The 26,515-nt window shown below is 41.7% G+C and overlaps 1 protein-coding gene across 1 annotated transcript in view; it reads right to left on the bottom strand.

The window, feature by feature from the left end:
- Positions 1–19,017, bottom strand: part of LOC111950595 (double C2-like domain-containing protein beta) — a 179,288-nt gene extending 160,271 nt beyond the window's left edge. Inside the window, 1 exon segment of the mRNA XM_023968298.2 lies at positions 18,297–19,017. Within this exon segment, the coding sequence (XP_023824066.1) occupies positions 18,297–18,630 (334 nt within the window). The 5' untranslated portion in view covers positions 18,631–19,017.
- Positions 19,018–26,515: the final 7,498 nt, after the last annotated feature.

Genomic DNA, 26,515 nt, shown 5'->3' with positions numbered 1-26,515 from the left:
TGAGTGTATGTAAACGTCTTACCCACTGGGAATGTGATGAAAGAAATAAAAGCTGAAATAAATCATTCTCTACTATTATTCTGACATTTCACATTCTTTAAATAAAGTGGTGATCCTAACTGACCTAAAACAAGGAATTTTTACTTGGATTAAATGTCAGGAATTGTGAAAAACTGTGTATTTGGTTAAGGTGTATGTAAACTTCCGACTTCAACTGTATATATATATTTTTTCCCCCCCCACACTATGAGGTTGAAATATTACTTGGAATTTGTGAAAATGATAATGCCCTTTTAGTGTAAAATGTTTGAAAAGACCGCCTGAAATTTCAGACGGTTTGGTGGGATGGAGTTTTGGTCTGCCTGGTGACATCACCCTTTAGAACCCATAGCGGCCGTCAATGGCCTTTCTTTACATTTCTGTAGCGTCTGCGAACATCCTTGTTTTTCTAACAATAATATCTGTGTCAATATCTCAAATGAACTTGCTAACAACCTGTTGTCGTATTCTCGCAGCTGTTGTCATCAACCAGAAACAGGAAACAGGGTATGCTGTCATTTGACTTCAAATTTTTAAAAAGACTTAATTACAAAAAATGATGGCGCTGAAGCGGCCACAACCTTTCACTGTGGAAACGGTTGTATCTATGTTGGTTGGTGATACGGATTCGAACACTCCTTGCACTTTGAAAGTGATGATGTCAAGTAGTTTGAAATAAGTAAAGTGCAGATATACACTGAGTATACCAAACATTAGGAACAACTTCCTAATTTTGAACTAGGCCACCCCCTTTTGCCCTCAGAACAGCCTCAATTTGTTTGGGGCACGGACTCTAAAAGGTGTTGAAAGCGTTCCACAGAGATGCTGGCCCATGTTGACTCCAATGCTTCCCACAACTGTGTCAAGTTAGCTGGATGTCCTTGGGTTGGTGTCCCATACTTGCTACACAGAGGAAGCTGTTGAGCGTGAAAACGCCAACAGCGTTGCAGTTCTTGTCACAAAATTACCATACCCCGCTCAAAGGCACTTAAATCTTTTGTCTTGCCCATTCGTCCTCTGAATAGCACACATACACAATCCATGTCTCAATTGCTCAAATGATTGCGCTCCGTCTAATGGAAATACGTGCAGTGTTTAGCTGTATATAGTCAGCTAACTAGTTGGTTGTTTGTCTTGTTTCTAATAATGTAATTCATATGGAAATGGCCCAAGCTGCTTGTAATAGCTAGCTAGCTAATCTGTCAAGGAAGAAAAGTTGTGTGTGGCAGTAAATTTGGGCTGTGCTTGCGAAGCATCAACCTCAGCTGTCACTTTCACTAGCTAGCCATTCAGACAACCAGTTAACTAGCCACCAAAATGGAGATGAAATTCATTTGTGTATCTGCTGAGCTTAGGTCATGGTTAGTCATGTCAAAATCAAATCAATTCAAATGTTATTGGTCATGGAGTAACTATACCTAGCTAGCTCACAGACACACGTTAGCCACCTAGCTAACGTGTGTCTGTGAGATGTTTCATATTATACATACTGCTGCTACAGTTAGAATACAGACAGTACAGTCGTGGCCAAAAGTTTTGAGAATGACACAAATATACATTTTCACGAAGTCTGCTGCCTCAGTTTGTATGATGGCAATTTGCATATACTCTAGAATGTTATGAAGAGTAATCCGACAAATTGCAATTAATTGCAAAGTCCCTCTTTGCCATGCAAATGAACTGAATCCCCCAAAAACATATCCACTACATTTCAGCCCTGCCACAAAAGGACCAGTTGACATCATGTCAGTGATTCTCTCGTTAACACAAGTGTGAGTGTTGACGAGGACCAGGCTGGAGATCACTCTGTCAATGCTGATTGAGTTCGAATAACAGACTGGAATCCTCAAAAGGAGGGTGGTGCTTGGAATCATTGTTCTTCCTCTGTCAATCATGGTTACCTGCAAGGAAACACTTGCCGTCATCATTGCTTTGCACAAAAAGGGCTTCACAGGCAAGGATATTGCTGCCAGTAAGATTACCTAAATCAACCATTTATCGGATCATCAAGAACTTCAAGGAGAGCGGTTCAATTGTTGTAAAGAAGGCTTCAGGATGCTCAAGAAAGTCCAGCAAGCGCCAGGACCGCCTCCTAAAGTTGATTCAGCTGTAGGATCGGGGCACCACCAGTACAGAGCTTGCTCAGGAATAGCAGCAGGCAGGTGTGCATCTGCACGCACAGTGAGGCAAAGACTTTTGGAGGATGGCCTGGTGTCAAGAAGGGCAGCAAAGAAGCCACTTCTCTCCAGGAAAAACATCAGGGACAGACTGATATTCTGCAAAGGTACAGTGATTGGACTGCTGAGGACTGCGGTAAAGTCATTTTCTCTGATGAATCCCCTTTCCAATTGTTTGGGGCATCCGGAAAATCCCCTTTCCAATTGTTTGGGGCATCCGGAAAAAAGCTTGTCCGGAGAAGACAAGGTGAGCGCTACCATCAGTCATGTGTCATGCCAACAGTAAGCATCCTGAGACCATTCATGTGTGGGGTTGCTTCTCAGCCAAGGGAGTGGGTTCACTCACAATTTTGCCTAAGAACACAGCCATGAATAAAGAATGGTACCAACACATCCTCCGAGAGCAACTTCTCCCAACCATCCAGGAACAGTTTGGTGATGAACAATGCCTTTTCCAGCATGATGGAGCAAAAGTGATAACTAAGTGGCTCGGGGAACAAAACATCAATATTTTGGGTCCATGGCCAGGAAAATCCCCAGACCTTAATTCCATTGAGAACTTGTGGTCAATCCTCAAGAGGCAGGTGGACAAACAAAAACCCACAAATTCTGACAAACTCCAAGCAATGATTATGCAAGAATGGGCTGCCATCAGTCAGGATGTGGCTCAGAAGTTACTTGACAGCATGCCAGGGCAGATTGCAGAGGTCTTGATAAAGAAGGGTCACCACTGCAAATATTGACTTTTAGCATCAACTTCATGTAATTGTCAATAAAATCCTTTGATTATTATACTTCAGTATTCCATAGTAACATCTGACAAAAATATCTAAAGACACTGAGGCAGCAGACTTTGTGAAAATTATATTTGTGTCATTCTCAAAACTTTTGGCCACGACTGTAAACAACTGCCCATGAATGTCTAATAGCGTTTTTGTCTTTCTCTCAGACAATACCGCTTCGATACAGAGAGGTTGATGACTCTCAAGAGATGTGAAAGGTCCCATAACAACAATCTCCCCTTGTATCAAAGTGACTCCGAACACCTCACTGCACCACCCAAACACACCATATGCAAGTATTCCCTTTATATGTCATACATTTCCATAACTGTTTCTGCATACCGCTGTGCAAATTAACCTTGGTCTCCAGAGCAAATAAACCTGAATATAAGCCATGTCTACTTATTTGCTATATTGACATACTAATCTACTGTTTTATTGAAACATGTTTATTTGCAAACAAATGAATATTGAAATGATACACCAACCTTTCAAGAAACCATGTTTTCTGTAAAAAAAAAAATGTTAAAAGGAGACTGGTACTGTATGTCTCAATAATGGAGCATTGAGATGGGCTGTTGGCAAAGATGTGCAACTTTTGAGGGGGGCTTGACTTGTAGAAAGTTGTGTATTGTTGTGTATGAACACCTACAGTTGTGCTGTTGAGTAGACAAGCACTGCCAACAATATAGTGAATAGGCTAGAAGAGTATACTAACAGCCCCTCTCCCCCATGCCAAAGAACTGACTGCAAGGGTGTGAAAATATTGAGCACTTGGCTTCTAGACAGTTTAATGTATTGGGGATTTTGTTTTCTCAAGAGGGTATTGTGCTTTCATAAATACTTTTGGCTGTCCTGGGTTGTTTCAGAGTCAGAAGATGTTGAGCTTGTTCCGACCTGAACGCTTCAATGTACATTTTAGTCATTTAGCAGACACTTTTCCAGAGAAACTTGTAGGAGAAATTAGGGATAAGTGCCTTGATCAAGAGCACATCAGAATATTTTTCACCTAGTCAGCTCAGGGATTTGAACTAGTGGCCTTTTGGTTACTGACTGGCCCCAATGGGTCTACAGGCTCCGTTCTACTAAAGCTGGTGTCAAGGTCATCGTCATCAGTAGCAGGATCAGTCTGTAGGACACACAGTAGTCAGTGATTAGCCAACATTGTACTACTTTGTCCACATCAATACACACTCAAACAAGGTACTATATCCACCCACCATCCTCAGGTCAATATATCATGCATGCTAACCTTCACACACAATAGCCACCCCCAACAGACACCAGTCGGTTACCCACACCCAATACCTCCTATTCTCCAATTTAGACTTCAAGCCTTGCATGAACAATCAACTTTACCCTCCATAATACAGTGAAAACTACAGTAGAAGTTGTACCCTACTTCTAAACACACCAATTATGACATCAAGACACAGACCACGTTTATGCCTAGCTCCAGTACATTTATTTGCTAATCATGGAGTCATGGAAAGATTTAGCAAAGGTGACTTGTGCTGAGCTTGATGTTGATGCCGCTGCAGATGTTGAGGAGATCGGACTCAAAATAGTCATGTTAGCCTCTGCGGTAGTTAGATACGGTCCGGTAAGCTGTAGCTAATATAACCTAACGAAGCTAACGTTAGCTTGCAAAGTTACAAATCATATCAGTAGAAAGCAGCTGGCTAAATACTTTGATTTGCTTTGAAATGTCTAGCCAGCATATTTATGAAAGCTACCTAGCTAGTTAGATTTTGGTTTAGCTAGGTAATGTTAGTTAGCTCAATTTGCTCAGCTCGTCTTATTTTCTGCTGTGTTGATGTTGGCTGATCGGATGCCTTCCTCTTTGAAGTGAAGGGGAAAATCGATGGAATAGCATCACTTTTCAACATTTGATGACCTGGCAACCCCATCAGTTGAGACCCCATCAGTTGAGACTTCTGTTCCGTTTTGAAATCTGGCTACAAACACAGACATTTTGATATTTCTTGGATCAGAGATCTTTCTAAAATGATGAGATGCTCATGTCTCCTCCCTAATAATGGGAGTCGTTGTCCCTAAGGCGGGAAGGCAGGCGATAAGCTTAGCTCCAAAATAAGCCCATAGAAACACATCAGGCTTATTTTGGACAGATTTTGGTGAGATTGAAACCTCTCGCTTCGCCTCTTCCTCTCTGACTAGATCTACCTCCATGGGGCAATAAGTATGTCCTGAAATCATTGTGGTTTGCATACAACCAGGAAATGCAGATGGCTCGTTTCTACCGGTGAGATGCAGAAACACTCGTATTTGCGTGTAGTGAGGATTTTTATGACATAACATATTACAAGGGCATATATAGTGAAATAGAGCAGTGGTTAAATTTCTCTTTAAGGTTTTTTCTTTATTAGTTTTTTTATACCTATTCTTAGACTTGGTGGTTCAGACTAAATCTGCAAATGTTGATTTCATCTACTTCTTATCTGGCTGTAATGATAAGCATGTCTTGATGCTCTTTATTTACCCCCTCTCCTCCCCATTACTTCCCAGCTAAGCCTTGAGGAGGAGGAAGTTGCTTTACTGTACAGCATGTCTAATTGACCATGTGCGTAAACTGTACTATTAAAAGATCCGTGTTTCAAGAAAATATACACAAAAACCCCTCTTATTTAAAATTAGACAATGGAATGGGAAAGGGCTAAGTATGTCAAACTAGAAAACAAATACATGGCCCTATCCTCCCATAATAAACCATTCACTTCAGCTTCTTCAGTGAACAGTTCCATTCCTGGCCTCAACCCTATAAGGGTATACTGCCCGCTATCCTTTGGCTTCTCACTGACTACCATCCACCTGAACAGACACTACAGCTACAAACACTAGCTAAATAGGGCAGATGCTTTTCTACTGTGTCAGACTAATCTACAATGTGGTCTCTTAAGCCTTGTTCACATTGGCAGTTTTAAGTGAAGCAAATCATTATTTTCTTTGCATATCCGATTAAAATCTATTATTTTTCCTGCAGTCTGGACAGCCAAAAGCCACATGGAATTGGATATTTCAAGCCACATTTCAAACCATCGTTCGTAGGTGGTATGAAGTCAGATAGAAATCCGATTTCTGGATTTCTGGGCATGCGACTTGTGTCTGAACAGTCAAATCTTATTTATTTGCCATCAAGTGGTTTTTAGACTGTTAATTGGCATATCTTGTTGTTTGCTAGCTACTCTGTAGACAGTTTGACAAGAACATAATGTGATAGTTACAATAGCATATTAATTGTTTACAAACTAATTAGTGAATGTGCTAGAAAGCTAAACAGCTACCTAGATAGCTAGTTGACTGCTGTGGCTAGCCAAAAAAGGACTCGTTTTGAAAGTTGGATCATTTTATCCTTGAGGCTTTAAATGTGTTCTTACACTATGATTTTGAACATTCACAGCAACTGGGAAACATCCATGGCAGGCATTGTTGTCACCTTAGCTTGCTACTAAACTTCTGAGTGATATGAAGTACGAGCAGCACCACCAATCAAACTACGCCACTGCGCACACACACACGTTGCTACTATGACAACTAGCATAGCCATGTCTGCAAATAACTGCTGTCTGAACACACACAAATCCGATTTGGTCACTTATAACTTGCTGTTTGGACAGTCTGTATTCCAAAATGGATTTGAAAATCCAAACTGATTTGAGCATTAAGGGCTGCAGTGTGAACAAGGCTTTAGACAACTGTAACTCCAGCAGCCTGATGTGTTGTAATACTAGCTGTGACAACATCCCTTGACATGGGATGTGCAATAACCAGGGCTTATTTTCTGTGATGCATCAGACTTTTTTTCAGTGTCTCTCTTTTCCTTAGACACAACACTGGAAGCTAGTTGCTCCCGAATAGGCTGGTGACATGCACATACACCAGATGATGACCCAAGATTGACAGCATTGTTGAGAACTTTAATTTACTATTAATTGCTACATTAGTAGGTGCATGATTGTGGTTCCCTGTTTGTTACCTTGGCTTCCCAATTTGATGTCGGTCGAATCGAATTTGTCCTATAATATAACCACTCTGTCAAGGTGGAGACAGTGAGACAGTAGTTAAATGTTGAAGTGAGAAAGCATCAGATACAACTTTCCAAAAGAAACGCACCTGCTGCATTTCGACTACCTCCTATAGATGTTGGATATTAATTTGACCACCCTTTTGCAGGATAACTTTCCTACCATACAGGAAATGTAACACTTGTAGTATATTTGAGGTTTAAAAAGGCTTCTGAAGTGTGTAATTTCCACTTAAAAATTCACATTCCCTGCTGCTGCAGTATTATTTTCCTGCTGTAGCAAACTGGCTCAAATTAAGATCCTACATCTAAGGCAGGTATTCCCAAACTGGCCAAATGCCGTTGGGGGTACGCCAAATAAAAATGTGAATCACATTAAAAATATATATAATGTAAAAAATGATTCACATTTTCAAACAGTCCATTTATATTTTCCAATGGGCTATACATTTGGGTGAGTTTTTCTCTCACGCCTGAGTAGCCTCGTTTCACTGGCAAAAATTAAATTAAACCATCCAGTGTTCAGCGAAATACCAACAATGTCAAATACAGGTAGCCTAGTCAAATAATTAACATCCAATCACATTAACCCTTACTCTCTCGCGGGAATTCCACTAATGGTCCGTATGTAGCCAAACAGCTGCTGCTCATTCCGTTTGCTCGAAAATGAATAAATGGTTAAAAAAGTAAGGCCCGCGTCCATAAAGACACATACCAGCTCTACTGGTAGTACTGTTACTACCAGCAGTACTACACCTGCACCTGTCGACGACACAAGTTGTTTTTCTTCCACGAGCACATCCAATGCTAGAATAAGTAATTCTACATTTGTTTTTAGCCCAGCTAGCATGGACACTGACAGTTGTGAATCTGATACAGCCGAAGAGCTACTGCCCTCTTACCCGGGAAAGCACCGAACAACAGCCAGGGACGTTGGATCATCGAAGAGGTGCAAATATGATGAGAACTACATTGATTTGGGGTTCACTTATATTGGGAGAAGTGCCTTTCCTCAGCCACAGTGTGTTACACACAACAATTCAAAAGTTTGGGGTCACTTAGAAATGTCCTTGTTTTTGAAAGAAAACCACATTTTTTGTCCGTTAAAATAACATCAAATTGATCAGAAATACAGTGTAGACATTGTTAACTTCTTATGATTGCAGGGGCAGTATTGAGTAACTTGGATGAAAGGTGCACAGAGGTGCCCAGAGTAAACGGCCTGCTCCTCAGTCATAGTTGCTAATATATGCATATTATTAGTAGTATTGGATAGGAAACACTCTGAAGTTTCTAAAACCGTTTGAATTATGTCTGTGAGTATAACAGAACTCATATGGCAGGCAAAAACCTGAAAAAAAATCCAAACAGGAAGTGGAAATTCTGAGCCTGGTCGATTTTCAACCAAGATCCCATTGAAATCACAGCGAGATATGGATGAGTTTGCACTCCCTATGGCTTACACTATATGTCAACAGTCTGTAGAACCTTGTCTGATGCCTCTGATGCCTTGAGAGAGGGGAATTAGTCAGGTCTGCCATGACCTGACCATTCTTTGACCATGCGCGTTCACATAAGAGGGAGCTCTGTTCCATCGCTCATCTGAAGTCAATGTTTCTCCGGTTGGAACGTTATTCAAGATTTATGTTAAAAACATTCTAAAGATTGATTCAATACATCGTTTGACATGTTTCTATGGACTGTTACGGAACTTTTGGACATTTCGTCAGGTTTTAGTGAACGCGCTTCCCTGACGTTGGATTTGTTTACCAAACACGCTACAAAAATAGCTATTTGGACATAAATGATGGACATTACCGAAAAAAACGAACATTTCTTGTGGAAGTGGGAGTCCTGGGAGTGCATTCCGACAAAGATCAGCAAAGGTAAGTGAAGATTTATAATGCTTTTTATGAGTTTTGTTGACTGCACAATTTGGCAGGTAACTGTATGGCTTGCTTTTGTGGCTGAACGCTGTTTTCAGATGATTGAATATTGTGTTTTGCCGTAAAGCTTTTTGAAATCTGACACAGCGGTTGCATTAAGAACAAGTGTATCTTTAATTCTATGTAAAACATGTATCTTTCATCAAAGTTTATGATGAGTATTTCTGTTACTTGACGTGGCTCTCTACAATTTCTCCGGATATTTTGGAGGCATTTCTGAACATGGCGCCAATGTAAAAGGAGGTTTTTGGATATAAATATGAACTTAATCGAACAAGACATATATGTATTGTGTAACATGAAGTCCTATGAGTGTCATCTGATGAAGATTATCAAAGGTTAGTGATTAATTTTATCTCTATTTGTGCTTTTTGTGTCCGATTTCAAATAGGGTTTCAGCGAAAGCACTACAAACGATTATGTTAGGTCACCACAAAACCACAATAACCACAGCCATTTTTTCCAGCTAAAGATAGCTTTCACAAAAAACAGAATAGAGATAAAATTAATCACTAACCTTCGATTATTTTCATCAGATGACACTCATAGGACTTCATGTTACACAATACATGCATGTTTTGTTTGATTAAGTTCATATTTATATCAGAAAATCTGAGTTTACATTGAGGCGTTAGATTCACTAGTTGCAAAAACATCAAGTGACTTTGCATAGCCACATCGTTTCAACAGAAATACTCAACATAAATATAAATGATAATACAACTAATACACATAGAATTATAGATATACCTCTCCTTAATGCAACCGCTGTGTCAGATTTCAAAAAAACTTTACGGAAATATAAACCATGCAATAATCTGAGACGGAGCTCAGATGATTAGCCAAATTAGCCACCATGCTGGACTCAACAGAAACCAGAAAATACATGATAAATGTTTCCTTACCTTTGATGAATTCATCAGAATGCAGTCCTAGGAATCCCAGGTCCACAATAAATGCTTGATTTGTTCGTTCATGTCCGTTATTTATGTCAAATTAGCTACTTTCGAATTGTTTACCAAATACCCTAACCAAAGTCTCAAAGCGCGACCACTATAACGTGACGAAATTACGAAACATGGCAAATGATGTACTGACTCAATCTTTAGAATGTTGTTAACATACATCTTGAATAACGTTCCAACCGGAAAATTAAATCGGCTTCAATTGAGAGATGGAACGGAGCTGCCTCTCACGTGAACGCGCGTGTTGAATGCATGGTCACCTCATGGCACCTCATACTAAATTCTGTCTCCTTCGACCCCCCCTTCACATTAGAGTCATCAGACTTAGTTCTATTGACTGTTGACATCTAGTGGAAGCAGTAGGAAGTGAAAACCCATCCATATCTCTCTGTATTTTGAATAAGAGCTTGGTTGAAAATATGGCACCCCCAGAAAGAATCCAAACAGGAAGTGGAACTTCTCAGGTTTTTGCCTGCCATATGAGTTCTGTTAATCTCACAGACATAATTCAAACAGTTTTAGAAACTTTAGAGTGTTTTCTATCCAATACTAATAATAATATGCATATATTAGCAACTGAGACTGATGAGCTGGCCGTTTACAATGGGCACCTTTCATCTAAGCTACTCAATACTGCCCCTTCAGCCATAAGAAGTTAACAACAAGATTACCTTTAAAATGGTATAAGATACATGTATATTTGAGGAATTTTAATTATGAGATTTCTGTTTGGCGCCCTGCACTTTCACTGGCTGTTGTCATATCGATCCCGTTAACGGGATTGCAGCCATAAGAAGTTTAATGTTGTAAATGACTATTGTAGCTGGAAACGGCAGATTTTTTTACGGAATATCTACATAGGCGTACAAAGACCCATTATCAGCAACCATCACTCCTGTGTTCCAATGGCATGTTGTGTTAGCTAATCCAAGTTTATCATTTTAAAAGGCTAAATGATCATTAGAAAACCCTTTTGCAATTATGTTAGCACAGCTGAAAACTGTTGTACTGATTAAAGAAGCAATAAAACTGGCCTTCTTTAGACTAGTTGAGTATCTGAAGCATCAGCCTTTTTGGGTTCGATTACAGGCTCAAAATGGCCAGAAACAAAGAACTTTCTTCTGAAACTCGTCAGTCTATTCTTGTTCTGAGAAATGAAGGCTATTCCATGCGAGAAATTGCAAGAAACTGAAGATCTCGTACAACGCTGTGTACTACTCCCTTCACAGAACAGCACAAACTGGCCATAACCAGAATAGAAAGAGCAGTGGGAGGCCCCGGTGCACAACTGAGCAAGAGGACAAGTACATTAGAGTGTCTAGTTTGAGAAACAGACGCCTCACAAGTCCTCAACTGGCAGCTTCATTAAATAGTACCCGCAAAAAAACAGTCTCAACGTCAACAGTGAAGAGGCGACTCCGGGATGCTGGCCATCTAGGCAGAGTTGCAAAGAAAAAGCCATATCTCAGACTGGCCAATAAAAATAAAAGATTAAGATGGGCAAAAGAACACAGACACTGGACAGAGGAACTCTGCCTAGAAGGCCAGCATCCTGGAGACTTGGACTCTCTCCAGTACAACCCAACATTGTAGAGTTATGTGCATCCTTTCAAGCACAACCTTCTCATTAACCTGTGGTGAGTTATTCACAATTTTCAATTAACAAATAAGGTTTTATATGTAAGATGGTTAAATAAAGAGCAAAATTATTGATTATTATTATATTGTTATTTGTGCCCTGATCCTATAAGAGCTCTTTGTCACTTCCCACGAGCCCAGTTGTGACAAAAACTCACACTCATTCTTATGTTTAATCATTTTATTGTATAGTGTGTGTGTGTGTGTGTGGCAGGCTTACAATGATGGCAATGATGATATTTGAGAGTGCGCTGACCCTGGTGCTAGAGGGGGTATACAGCTGGAGGTTGAATGTTTGAAGGGGTACGGGACTATAAAAAGTTTGTGAACCACTGTTCTAAGGCATCTCCGATGACTCCTTCCTTGTGTGTTTCTGCGCCCATTATATGTTGCTTCAAGTGTGTCTTTCTAATTGCTCTATTTGTATTGCTCATCTCACACAACACACGGCTTCATTACAATTAATTTGCTCCTCCATGTTGCCAATTTGTGCATCCTCGTGCTCATTGCAACAGTTACCGTTGATGTCGAAGAAGGAGCACTGAAGAGCTGCCAGGAGGATTGTGGTTAGAAAACACTGTTCACCACACTGTGTTCTGGTCCAGTGCCCTTGGGGCGAAGCAGAAGCACTCTACGTGCTAATGCGTTTCCCCCATTCTGTCCAAGACAATCAGATCTAATTGTTCCAAGTTTGTACAGCAGCAGGTGAGGCATATGATTTTAGCAATAGTGTATAACCACCTGTTGGCCAAGAAGCACTGACATGTTTCTAACATTCTGTCCAAGACAATCAGATCTAATGGCTCAAAATCCATTCAACAACAGACTAAAGCATATGGTCTACTTGGACCTGGCATTTCTGTACAGTCTGTATCCAACCTACACTCACTATTGCACTTTGAAACAATTATGTCACAACTAGGCCTAGTTGTTTTGGCCATACCGTAAGTAAATGTAAAAGTAAAGATACCTTAATAGAAAAAAAGTGAAAGTCTCCCAGTAAAATATTAATTGAGTAAAAGTTTTTGGTTTTAGATATACTTAAGTATGAAAAGTAAATGTAATTGCAGAAACATACTTAAGTATCAAAAGTAAAATTATGTTGACATCTAGTGGAAGGCATAGAAATGGAAATTTGAGTCATAAGTCAATGGATACTGTAATGGCATTGACTAGAAAACTAGAAAACCAAAAAGAAAAATACTTCCTGAATGGATTTTTCTCAGGTTTTTGCCTGCCAAATCAGTTCTGTTATACTCACAGACACTATCTTAATTAACAGTTTTGGAAACGTTAGAGTGTTTTCTATCCAAATCTACCAGTTATATGCATATCATATCTTCTGGGTCCGAGAAGCAGGCAGTTTAATTTGGGCATGCATTTCATCCAAAATTCCAAATGCTGCCCCCTACCCTAGAGAAAGTACTTTACACCACTGGTAACTGTACAAAACAATTAGTCCTCGACAATGTAAGCCGTTATATAACGGTTGAAGAAGGGCTTGATTCCACTTCAAATCAAGGCTACTTTAATGCTGAGTGCAACTCCATGTTCCTTTCCCCTCTCGATAAGAGAGCTTTGCGCTGTCTGCAAGGTCATAGCTCAACATCTGTCAAAGTCAGCCTATTCCACCCACTCCGTGCTGTTGCCATTCCATCCCCCAATCTGGTGCAGGATTATAGGATAGGCAGGGCATCCCTAAACCCTCTGCATGTCACTCTGTATGGATTTAGCCTTTACTGTGCTGCCATGCTGTCACACTAACCTTTATTCACTATAGTGTTAAAAAGACCCACAACAGCACCCATTGGAGGGAAATTGTAGGAAATAGATAACGGGTCTGTAAGAGTGACATGCTTGAGTGACACTCGCATGTCAGTGGATGGACAGCCTGCACAGTCATCAACAGGGTAGGTTCTTTTTAATGTTGTCAATAGTGATTAGTTGCCTAACGACTCACACTGAATTCACACTGAATTCTTCCGCTGCTCTATCGTTAGTTACATACTTCAGTCTGAGACTGCCAATATTGAAGTTGATTGTGGTGACGTTAAAATGAGGGATGTTGTAAATAGTCCGGTGGCCATTTGATTAATTGTTCAGCAGTCTTATGGCTTGGGGGTAGAAGCTGTTAAGGAGCCTTTTGGTCCTAGACTTGGTGCTCCGGTACCGCTTGCAGTGCGGTAGTAGAGAAAACAGTCTATAACTTTGATGACTGGAGTCTCTGACAATTTTATGGGCTTTCCTCTGACACCTCCTATTATATAGGTCCTAGATGGCAGGAAGCTTGGCCCCCGTGATGTACTGGGCCGCACATCATGGTCTATAATGGTCTAGAATGGATTTCCATTCTTGACATTTTCAGGGAGGTACTCAGATCCAAACTCATTTGTTTTGAAAAACCTAACATCCATAGGCGTGGTGTAACGTTTGGCTGGAGTGTTTGGGGAGCCGGGCAAAGTGATTAGTGCTCTCATAAGGGATTTGCTTTTAGAGCATTCAGACAGTGGGTGACACGAAAACCACTCACTGTAAGACACAAGAAATTCAAAACGGGCTTGTCACAGGATGTGCATTCCTTTGGCAGGAGAGACTGGGGCAGGCGAGACTGGGGCATATGCACACACACGTCACACACACACGCACATACGAACACAACAGTAGCTTGATACTAATAGCTCATACTGTATGTGCGCACGCACGCACGCATACACACACATACGCACAGACAGACACAGACAACAGGAGCCTGCCAGCCTCGCTGTTTGGCCGGCTGCTTGCGTGTGGATGTAAACAGCCCTCATGCCGAGACTCAACAGCATGCCTACAAATCCGTCCGGAGCCCACTACACACACTGAGTATACAAAACACTAAGAATACCTGCTCTTTCCATGACATAGACTGACCAGGTGAAAGCTATGACCCCTTATTGATATCACTTGTTAAATCCACTTCAATCAGTGTAGATGAAGGGGAGGAGACAGATTAAAGAAGGATTTTTGAGCCTTGAGACAACTGAGACATGGTGAAGGTGAATGGGCAAGACAATACATTTAAGTGCCTTTGAACAGGGTATGGTAGTAGGTGCCAGGTGCAAAGGTTTGTGTCAAGAACTGCAACGCTGCTGGATTTTTCACACTCAACAGTTTCCTGTGTGTATCAAGAATGGTCTACCACCCAAAGGAGATTCAGCCAACTTGACACAACTATGAGATGCATTGGAGTCAACATTGGCCAGCATACCTGTGGAACGCTTTCGACACCTTGTAGAGTCCATGCCCCAACAAATTGAGGCTGTTCTGAGGGCAAAAGGGGGCGGATGTTTCGCCGAGAATGACGCAAAGCTCTCCCGGGACTGCCGAGAATGACGCAAAGCTCTCCCGGGACTGCCGAGAATAACGCAAAGTTCTCCCGGGACTGCGGTGCAGAAGAAATAGCCCACAGAGAGAAGCACGAGATTGAACTTCACTCAACTTTCTAGAGCAGTGGTCACCAACCGGTCGATCCCGATCGACCTCCAAGGCATTCCTAGTCAATCGAAAACCATTTCTGTAAAAAACCCAACTATAAAGCCTGGTGTTCCTATTTTTTTTTAAATTATATTTGTCTCGGGGCTGTTAGCAGTAGGTGCACCTGATTCAGCTGCCTTGTGTGCCGGGTAGGTGAACTGCTGCCATTTTGAACCATTTCATGTGTCTGAAGATACAAACTCTGCCTTCCCGGCGGCCCGGGGAGCAAATCCAGTGCACTATAGACCTACCACTGGCCAATCGGATGGCTCAGATTACCGTGTCTGCAGTAACGTAGCAGGCATAAAAGAAAGCTACAGCAAAGTTGATGCTCTGAGATTTCAAAACGTTTAAAACCATGACTAGAGAAAAACTGTCAACAAATAAAGCAAAGAGCTACTGTGAGTTCATGTTTAAGTTCTTACTCAGCACTGTCATCCCTTTTATAAGCCATAAAATGTGCGTTTTTCCTATTTCCACTCAGCGCTACAACAAGCACTGTAGAGCCTGTGAGTGAGTAGTGACGAGTGAGTAGGAAAGTGTATCTATAGGCTTGAGTTGTTGTTATTATTAGCAGCTTGGGTCTTTTTTAATATCAAGGAATATTTCACTTTCTCTGTTCATAGGAGTAACAACATGAATTTGTGCATGAGGCAGAAATAATGCGGTGCGACACGAGTTTTGCCATCAGCTGGAAGATGGTGTCCTTTTTTGGTCAGTGTCAGTGGAGGAAAGGGAGAGCGGAAGGATGTTGAGAGGTTGACCCTCAGTCTGCTGCTCTCTCCCTCCGCTGAGACTGACCATCAGATGCAGGCACCATTTGCCCAGTAAAATAAAAATAAAAAGCGAATTATTTAAATGTACGCTCACTCAGCCGTGCCTCACAAGTAATAAAACAACGGATTTATTACCGGTGTGATCATATAGCCTACCTCAAATTTAGAAATCTATATTTTTTAAATGGCCTGAACAACAATGCATTGGCAGGGCAATTCAAACAAAGCCAATATGCGGTGATAATGTATTGGGCCTATAGCTGACGGCATAAACCTCATTGCTACAGTATTATTTTTAATTGGTTAATGTTGCATAGGCTTACGTTCTTTAAGTAATGTAAAAAAAAAAATCTGAGCGGTAGATCTCGGGCTTGTATTTTGACTCAGAAAGAGATATTGATTCAGAAAAGGTTGATGACCACTGTTCTAGAGTTTCCCCTGTTAACACAAGCAACATTTCCCTTTACTGTGGCAATCGTGATTGAATCAACGCAATAGCCACTTTCAATGCAACATACCGAAACAAAACAAACTATGCAAGAGAATTTGTTGTAGATAGAACGCATCTGAGTAGGATTCTATTGCATTGACACGTACGACTCATCCCATACTCTACAGAGACTGGTGCGGCATAAACAATCATAGCTGCAGTAGGCCTATACACAAATAGACCTATCCAATATATATGGATCTGTGCCATTTACTTTGAACTGGACTGTGTTTACAGCATGAGCGGCCGTTGCTGCACTTGTTTTGAGATCAAAGCGAGAGCTGCATGTAGCCACGTGTGCACATTCTGTTCATATCTTTTGCTAGTTAGTGAGTTATTAGCCCAGGTATAGATCATTTGTAGTCAACAATAGGGGAGTGATTGCTGTTGTAGGAAACACAAAATGTGTAATTTTTTTAAAAATCTATAAAAAAGTGAGTCAGGTAAAGAGCTTTTTTTGGTCATAAAGGGGCAGTTTTTTGAGAACAAGTTGTCATTTACAACTCCGACCTGGCCATGATAAAGCAAAGCAGTGCAACAAAAACAACAACACAGAGTTACACATGGGACAAACAAACGTACAGTCAATAACACAATAGAAAAATCTATATACAGTGTGTGCAAAGGAGGTAAGGCAGTAAATAGGCCATAATGGCGAAGTAATTACAATTTAGCAATTTACACTGGAGTGATAGATGTGCAGATGAGGATGTGCAAGTAGAAATACTGGTGTGCAAAAGAGCAGAAAAACAAATATGGGGATGAGGTAGGTGGTTGGATGGGCTATTTACAGATGGGCTGTGTACAGTTGCAGTGATTGGTCAGCTGCTCTGACAGCCAATGCTTAAAGTTAGCGAGGGAGATATAAGTCTCCAACTTCAGTGATTTTTGCAATTCGTTCCAGTCATTGGCAGCAGAGAACTGGAAGGAAAGGCGGCCAAAAGAGGTTTTGGCTTTGGGGATGACCAGTGAAATATACTTGCTGGAGCTCGTGCTACGGGTTGGTGTCGCTATGGTGACCAGTGAGCTGAGATAAGGCGGAGCTTTACCTAGCAAAGACTTATAGATCACCTGGAGCCAGTTGTATTTTGAGACAGGCTTGAATAAGCTAAGTAGCCAATATGCAGAGGGTAGCATAATTTGTCTGATTCTCTGTAACAATGGTATGGGTATAATAATGCAGTTTATTTTGTAAATATTTCTGGTCACCTCCTTCTCTGAAGGACAAGTGGATAAACAGGTTAATGTCATTCCCTGCATTTTTTTTTCAAAAGTCTCATGGAATGTAGGCCTACATTGAACACCAGACATTGGCTGCTACTGTACTCTGGTAGGTCTACATTATGATCAAATAGCCACAGTAGCCTACTTGGCCACTGTCTGAAACTGTAACTTAAACTGGGTACAGCCTCAGTGTTCACAGTAAACGCGCATTGAGTGCAACTCAATATTAAGAAGGTGTTCCTAATGTTAGGTATACTCAGTGTATATCCTGCCTGCTAATTTACAACTACTCAAAGAAGGCATGAAGCTTCAGCACAACAAGCACATAAGCCCAGCCTTTTCACATCACGTGTAATCACATCACTTTTCTTACACTGGTAGAATAATTATTTTTGTTGATCTGTGCTTATGGTACCTACGGAAGTCTATAGTGTATGAGTGCAGGAGTGGTATTGCATGCTGGGAAGGAAGCAACAGCCGCTCTGCGGCAGCAACAGTTGGCTCTCAACAGTCAGAGAGTTAGCTACGCCACAGACAGGGAGACGCACCGGCACTCGGCAACCACAGTTGGAAGGAAAAGGAGAGTGGAGAAGAGAAAGAGGTCAAAAAAGACACAGCCACACCAGATGGTCACTCGGCAACCAGACACTGAAGGAAGGAACAAAGGAAGAAAAAGAGGACAAAAGAGAGAGAATGTCTCTACTCACTTGAGTCGTCCGAGTCATAGCCCTCGACGTCCGGTTCCTCCTCCTTCTTGCCGGTCGCCGCGGGTGTTGGGGCGGCGGCACCGCCAAACGCCCGGTCCGGGTCTTCACCGGTGTGGGAGCGGGCCGGGTCATCCCCAGAGTTGTGGCTGGCGGAGGAGGAGCGCAGCGAGCCGGCCCGGCTGAGGGCGGGGGGTGCTGTCGGGGGGAGACCCCGCGGGTAGCGGGGGAAGTAGTCAGAGATCTGCTTGATGGGCTGGATGGGGCCAGGGCACACGTCAATGGCCATGTGCTCCTGGATGCTGATGGTGGTCTTCTCGCCTTTGCGTTGTGTCATGCATGCGGTCCCTTGGAGCGCCCACCCAGCCCAGTCAAGACCCAGTCAAAACAATAACTATTCCCCAGGTGTCCCCAAATACACAAAAAAGGCTCCTCGAAAGTAAACACCAAAGCCAGCCAGAGAAAAAAATATGAAATTTGAAGTTGTTCCTCTGAAGTCTATCCCTGAAAAGAAAGCCAGTAGCCTGAGTGGAGAGAGAGCTCCTGGCTGTTAGTGAGATGAGTAGGTCCTGGTGGCTCCTCAGACTCCCCCCCTCTAGCTTGTGCTGCACTGGGCTACATGGAGAGCCGTGGCTGGTCCGCCCTGCACGCTCTAACCATGCTGTCTGTCTGCCTCACACACTGCTGCCTGCCTGCTCTCTCTACCTCTACAACACACCCTGCACACGGCTGCCGTTTGTTTGTGCGCGTGAGAGAGAGGGGGGTGTGGGGGGAGATTAGTGAGGAAGGAGGTGGGCTCAGCTGATGTCACCTCTTAGCAACCGAGCGGTAAACAGGGACCGCCGGTGCGGGTACTTAATTATGCTATTAGTCCCCATCCATCTGTCAGAGAGAGGGAGGCTCTGCCGTGTGTGAGAGAAAGAGCATAAAGAGAGAGATTGCAGAGAATACCTATGCGTGCGTGTGTGCGCATGCCTGTGTGCTGTGGAGTGAAAGATAAAATGTGTCTTTGAGGGAGCGCGTCTCTGTTATAGGAGCACTACCGCAAATGTAAGTGTGTGTGTGAAAGAGAGGTGAATAGCTCCGTGTGAGTGTGGGGACTGTAGAGCATAGGCATAATGTGTGTCTGTAAGGAAGAGTGTCTGTGTACTTATGAGGAGCGCTAGCGTTCGTGTACGTATATATGTATGTGTTGGTGAGAGAGAGAGCGAGCGAGCAAGCTAGCGACAAAGAGAAAGAAAGAAAAAAGAAAGAGAGGCAAAGTGTTTTGTGTGTAACACACAGGGAGAGAGTCGGGCCCTGGGGTATCTCTGACCAGCCCATGTTTGGGATTAGCAGTGAGACAATTAAACATTGGTCACCTTCTATCAAACAAATCTCTAGAGCAACAGGTGCTGAATAACAAAGATCACAATTACAATTAAGAATTGAAAAATGGAATGTCTGTGTAATCGAGTGGTAACACTGGCTGTGTTTAGATAGGCAGCCCAATTCTGATATTTTTTTCATTAATTGGGCTCTGATGTGATTGGTCAAAAGACCAATTAGTGGAAAAAAGATCAGAATTGGGCTGCCTGTCTAAACGCAGCCTTAGAGCCCAGATTGTTGTGGGTTCAAACCCCACAACCACCTATGGTATCAGATAACCACCTATGTTATCAGGTCTTAATTTAAAATCAGTCCTTTTCAACTTTTTAAAATTAACTCACGGTTACGTAGAGTGGACAAACAACCTCCCCTTGGGTGGGACGTCATTACTGTTTTTGAAAATCACTGAATTTTCTTTCCTTGGTTGTTCATTGTGGCTGTTGACACAGGTAGCGTGACAATGCTGACAAAAGTGAACAGCAGCTGTCAAAGACAGCAACATTTTTCTTGTTGCCTGCTCAAAATGCAAATGGTGATGCATCGATCACACTGGGAATTTAGACATCTATAAGAGTGACTTTAATCTCACTTAAAAGATCATGAGTCCACATGACATCTGACAAGCTTGACAGGAGTCAGACAAGTCATGTAATCCATTCATCAACAAATCACCTGATCAAGCAATCTGTCAACCTGCCAATCAAAATGTACATTAAAGAAAACTATTGCAAAAATAACCAGCAAAACCATGAAATACATGTCCTAATTTAAATATAAATGAACCCCTTTTGACTGACGTTTAGCGATTCAGAACAATTAAGCTATTAATGAATCAGCGGTGTGTGGTGGCCATTCTTTGAGGGAAAATACTCAATGAGAGCAAATCTCATTAATTCCCAATCTATTTCTGACAATACCTCCGGAGGATTTCTCTCTTTGACACTGAAGGGACTGATGATGACAGGCACATTTAATTCACTTTCACTTTCCCAAACTTTACAACAATTTTTTTTAAATAACTAAAAACACCCAAGTCCATTGTGCCGAACATCTAGTAGGAGCCCCCGTTGGCAGAGGCAAGATGCGAGAGAGAGTTGATGGACTGCATTTCTTATAAAAACAACATTTGAGGGAGGTGACAGACGGGCAACACTATTTGTGAGGACATGTTGATGTGAAATAGATTGACGAGATGTTGGCAAATGGTGTGAGATATGTTGCTTTCCATCTGGGGTTTAATGCTCCGAAGAGACTAGCTCTTGTTGCTTTTTTTCCTTCAAGGCTATCTTATGTATCTGGAAAAGTGCACTACAAGGGCAGACTTTGAAGGTTCTATTTTTTTTTTTACGTGCTAGAGACACTGGTACATTTTAAATGCCCTTAAACCTCACTTGCTAAATGTTCTGTTACAGTTAAGGGTATATTACTGGAAATGTTTAAAGTTTACCAGTAAACTACCAGAATTTTTGTATCTTTCAAGGATTCTATGTAATCTATCACAAGACACCTAGTGGCCCCTTTCCAGTACTTCAGATTATCACAGGTGTCTAATTATCTCTGGCCCTCCATGTGGCCTTATCACATGTGAAATATAGTAAATAATTAAGAAGATTTGGAGAAAGAAAATAGAATGACTAAGCTGTAAAACATTATGTAAGCAATAAGGCATGAGGACCCGGGGATTATCGTGTGATAACTCCCGACTATGGGCTGTTCTTTCGCTGAGGGCCGGGAACAACCCTTAAGAGGGAGTTATCCCACGATAATCTCCAGGTTCGAGGGCCTTATTGATATTATAAAACGGTTGCCAACATAAAAAAAAGATGAACTACATGTTTTCATTAATGAGTAAATGTGTTTTATTTCATCCTTCCATCAGACGGGCAAAAAAAAGGTGTTAGTTCGGAAGTTGCTAACCGAACATGCTGATCGTTATTTATGTTGGGATGTTTTGACCCATAATCTTATTTTTCCATCCTGCAGTGGATCATTCTGGTCTGAAGCCTCAGCTACCTATGGACAGACCCCAGCCTATGTAACTCATCTTTTTAATAATTTAGCTAGCTACACTGGACAAAAATATAAACGCAACATGTAAAGTGTTAGTACCATGTTTCATAAACTGAAATCAAAGATCACAGAAATTTTACAAACTCACAAAAAGCTTATTTCTCTCACATTTTGTGCACAAATTTGTTTACATCCCTGTTAGTGGGTGTTTATCTTTTGCCAAGATAATCCATACACCTGACAAGTGTGGCAAATAAAGAAGCTGATTAAATAGTATGATCATTACACAGGTGCACCTTGTGCTGGGGACAAAAAAAGGCCCTCTAAAATGTGCAGTTTTGTCACACAACACAATGAAACAGATCTCTTAAGTTTTGAGGGATTGTGCAATTGGTATGCTGACTGCAGCAATGTTCACCAGTACTGTTGCCAGATAATTTTTGTTTTTGTTAATTTGGCAGTACGTCCAACTGGCCTCACAACCACAGACCACGTATATGGCGTGGTGTGGGCAAGCGGTTTGCTGATGTCGTTGTGAACAGAGTGCCGCATTGTGGTGGTGGGGTTATGGTATGGTCAGGCATAAGCTACGGACAACAAACAAAATTGCATTTTATCAATGGCAATTTGAATGCACAGAGATACCGTGACGAGATCCTGAGGCCCATTGTCATGCCATTCATCCGCCACCATCACCTCATGATAATGCATGGCCCCATGTCGCAAGGATCTGCACACAATACCTGGAAGCTGAAAATTTCCCAGTTCTTCCATGGCCTGCATACTCACCAGACATGCCACCAATTCAGCATGTTTGGGATGTTCTGGATCGACGTGTGCAACAGCGTGTTCAAGTTCCTGCCATTATCAACTTCGCAGAGCCATTGAAAAGGAGTAGGATAACATTCCACAATCAACTCTCTGCAAAGGAGATGTGTCGTGCTGCATGATGCAAATGGTGGTCGCACCAGAAACTGACTGGTTTTCTGATCCAACAGATGCATATCTGTATCCCCAGTCATGTGAAATCCATTGATTAAAGCCTGATTTTCTTATATGAACTGTAACTCAGTAAAATCTTTGAGATTGTTGCATGTTGCTTTTATATTTTTCTTCAGTATAGTTCCCAATGAAATAAAGTGTTCATGAACATTAAACCCTTATTTATTCTTCATCTTGTGTGGAATTTTTCACTGACTCTGTCTCTGCATTATCCACAGGGTAACTATCAACTTCTGAGTCTGAAAATGTCACTGGAGGTGAAGGAATCTGCATTGTAAGTATAATTTTAATGTATTTTCAGACATTATTTTAAAAAATAGATAAGTGCAGAGAAAATGTGTACATTATATTTTAGATGCAACCTTCCAGTGACTCCCATAACACAATTGAATGGACCAAATTATTTGAGCAAAAAAATGTAAATGATTGAGTTGTCAGTCATGAGTCATTCATTCACCACTGCATCCTGTATCAAAAGGTTGGCTGTCCTCATTAAAGTCCTGTAGATCACTTCATTATTCCTTTTTTGTTTACAAAGCTCTACTACACAAGCTTCTAACTTACCTAACTTCGTTGATAACATATAAAAGAATGAGCGACCAAACCCGCTTGCAGGATTGGTTAACACGAGGTCCCTGTGGTCTCGACCAAATTAGGTTAATACTCCTTTAGTTTTAGTGTCCCCCATTGTTGGAATAACCAACAAAATTCCTTGCATCTTGGATCCCTGCTGCCGCTACGGCAGTTTAGTTTGGTGTTGAATTCATTAATTGAGGATTGCAGTTGGACCACCTTTACTCCACACACAGAGGTTATTATTGTTTATTTGTAATGTTACTTTTGCTTTCTGTTTGTGATAAAACATTTGTACTCAGGGCACCATTCGGAATGGTAAATAAAAGTTAATACATTTTTTAAAAAACAAGCTTTTCAAAGTTTACCACAGCATTCTATTGTTATTTAGTGCGGACCTTTCATGCATTACATTTTTATGTAGCCTAGCTACAGTATGTAAGGTATATTTTCCATTCATTAAAATTCATGGCAACACATATTCATGAAATATATTTTACTAGCTACTACAGCATGCTGTCAAAATGTATTTTAAACATATACAGTACCAATCAAAAGTTTGGACACACCTACTCATTCAAGGGTTTTTCTTTATTTTCTACATTGTAGAATAATAGTGAAGACATCAAAACTATGAAATAACACATATGGAATCACTTAGTAACCCAAAAAGTGTTAAACAAATCAAAATATATTTTAGATTCTTCAAAATAGACAAAACACCCTTTGCCTTGATGACAGTTTTGCACACTCTTGGCATTCTCTCAACCAGCTTCATGAGGTAGTCAACTGGAATGCATTTCATTAAACAGGTGTGCTTTGTTAAAAGTTCATTTGTGGAATATCTTTGTTTGTATTCTCGTATTTTATTACTTCTTATTGTTGTTGCATTGTCTAGAAGGAACCTGCAAGTAAACATTTCGTGTATAAAAAAGAGAAGAAGGCAGACGTTTTACGTGTCCCCAACCGATTGTGTTTTTTTGTTCATTTATTTGCGTTTTTTGTAACTAGTTTATTTAACTATTTAAATAAAACTATTTATTTTGTACATAATGTTGCCGCTACCGTCGCTTATGACCGAAAATAACTTCTGGACATCAGGACTGTGATTACTCACCACGGACTGGCAGAATCCTTTTTTTCCTTTAACGAGTCTGACGAGCCGGACGCAAACTATATACTGATTTGGAACAGGCCCAAATCCCCGCGATTTGCGTGAAGAGGAGGTGGAGAAAAATGGGCCAAAGGGCGGGCTGCCTTCTGAGAATTCGTAGGTGATCGAATAAACCCCCACTTCCTTTCATTCTGCTAACAAACATGCAATCTTTGGAGAATACAATAGATGACCTACGCCAAAGATTAAACTACCAACTGGACATTCAAAACTGTAATATCATATGCTTCACAGAATCGTGGTTGAACGACAACACTATCAACATACAGCTGGCTGGTTATACGCTGTACCGGCAGGATAGAACAACGGTGTCTAGTAAGACAAGGGGCGGAGGGCTATGTATTTTTGGAAATAACAGCTGGTACACGATATCTAAGGAAGTCTCAAGCTATTGCTCGCCTGAGGTAGAGTATCTCATGATAAACTGTAGACCACACAATCCACCTAGAGTTTTCATCTGTATTTCTCATAGCTGTTTACATACCACCACAGACTGAGGCTGGCACTAAGACAGCATTGAATGAGCTGTATTCCGCCATAAGAAAACAAGAAAACGTTCACCCAGAGGCGGCGCTCCTAGTAGCCGGGGACTTTAATGCAGGGAAACTTAAATCTGTTTTACCAAATTTCTATCAGCATGTTAATTGCGCAACCAGAGGGAAAAAAAACTCTGGACAACCTTTACTCCACACACAGAGAGGCTAAACTACAGGACTGTTTTGCCTGCACAGACTGGAATATGTTCCGAGATTCCTCCAATGGCATTGAGGAGTACACCACATCAGTTATTAGCTTCATCAATAAGTGCATCGATGACGTCGTCCCCACAGTGACTGTACATACATAACCAGACCAACCAGAAGCCATGGTTTACAGAAAACATCCGCACTGAGCTAAAGGCTAGAGCTGCCGCTTTCAAGGAGCAGGACTCTAACCCAGAAGCTTATAAGAAATCCCGCTATGCCCTCCGACAAACAATCAAACAGGCAAAGCGTCAATACAGGACTAAGATCGAATCGTACTATACCGGCTCTGACGTTTGTCTTATGTGGCAGGGCTTGCAAACCGTTATAGACTATAAAGGGAAGCACAGCTGAGACCTGCCCAGTGACACGAGCCTACCAGATGAGCTAAACTACATCTATGCTCGCTTCAAGGCAAATGGCACTGAAACATGCACGAGAGCACCAGCTGTTCCGGAAGACTGTGTGATCACGCTCTTCGTAGCTGATGTGAGTAAGACCTTTAAACAGGTCAACATTCACAAGGCCGCAGGGCCAGATGGATTACCAGGACGTGTACAGCGAGCATGCGCTGACCAACTGGCAAGTGTCTTCACTGACATTTTCAACCGCTCCCTGTCCGAGTCTGTAATACCAACATGTTTCAAGCAGACCACCATGGTGCCTGTGCCCAAGAACACTAAGCGAGTCTGCCTAAATTACTACCGACCTGTAGCACTCATGTCTGTAGCCATGAAGTGCTTTGAAAGGCTGGTCATGACTCAACACCACTATCCCAGAAACCCTAGAACAACTCCAATCTACATACCGCACCAACAGATCCACAGATGATGTAATCTCTATTGCATTCCACACTGCCCTTTCACACCTGGACAAAAGGAACACTTATGTGAGAATGCTATTCATTGACTACAGCTCAGCGTTCAACACCATAGTTCCCTCAAAGATCATCACTAAGCTAAGGACCCTGGGACTAAAAACCTCCCTCTGCAGCTGGATCCTGGACTTCCTGACGGGCCGCCCCCCAGGTGGTAAGGATAGGTAACAACACATCTGACACGCTGATCCTCAACACAGGGGCCCATCAGGGGTGTGTGCTCAGCCCCCTCATGTACTCCCTGTTCACTCATGACTGCATGGCCAGGCACGACTCGAACACCATCATTAAGTTTACCGATGACAACAGTGGTAGGCCTGATCACCGACAACGACGAGACAGCCTATAGGGAGAAGGTCAGAGACATTGCCGTGTGGTACCATGACAACAACCTCTCCCTCAACGTGATCAAGACAAAAGGAGATTATCATGGACTATAGGAAAAAAGGGGACCGAGCACGCCCCCATTTTCCTC

Source organism: Salvelinus sp. IW2-2015, linkage group LG23 (genome assembly GCF_002910315.2).
Source record: "Salvelinus sp. IW2-2015 linkage group LG23, ASM291031v2, whole genome shotgun sequence".
NCBI classification, from domain to species: domain Eukaryota; kingdom Metazoa; phylum Chordata; class Actinopteri; order Salmoniformes; family Salmonidae; genus Salvelinus; species Salvelinus sp. IW2-2015.
Note: the sequence above shows the minus strand (reverse complement) of the source record. Positions and strands in the feature narration are given on the sequence as shown.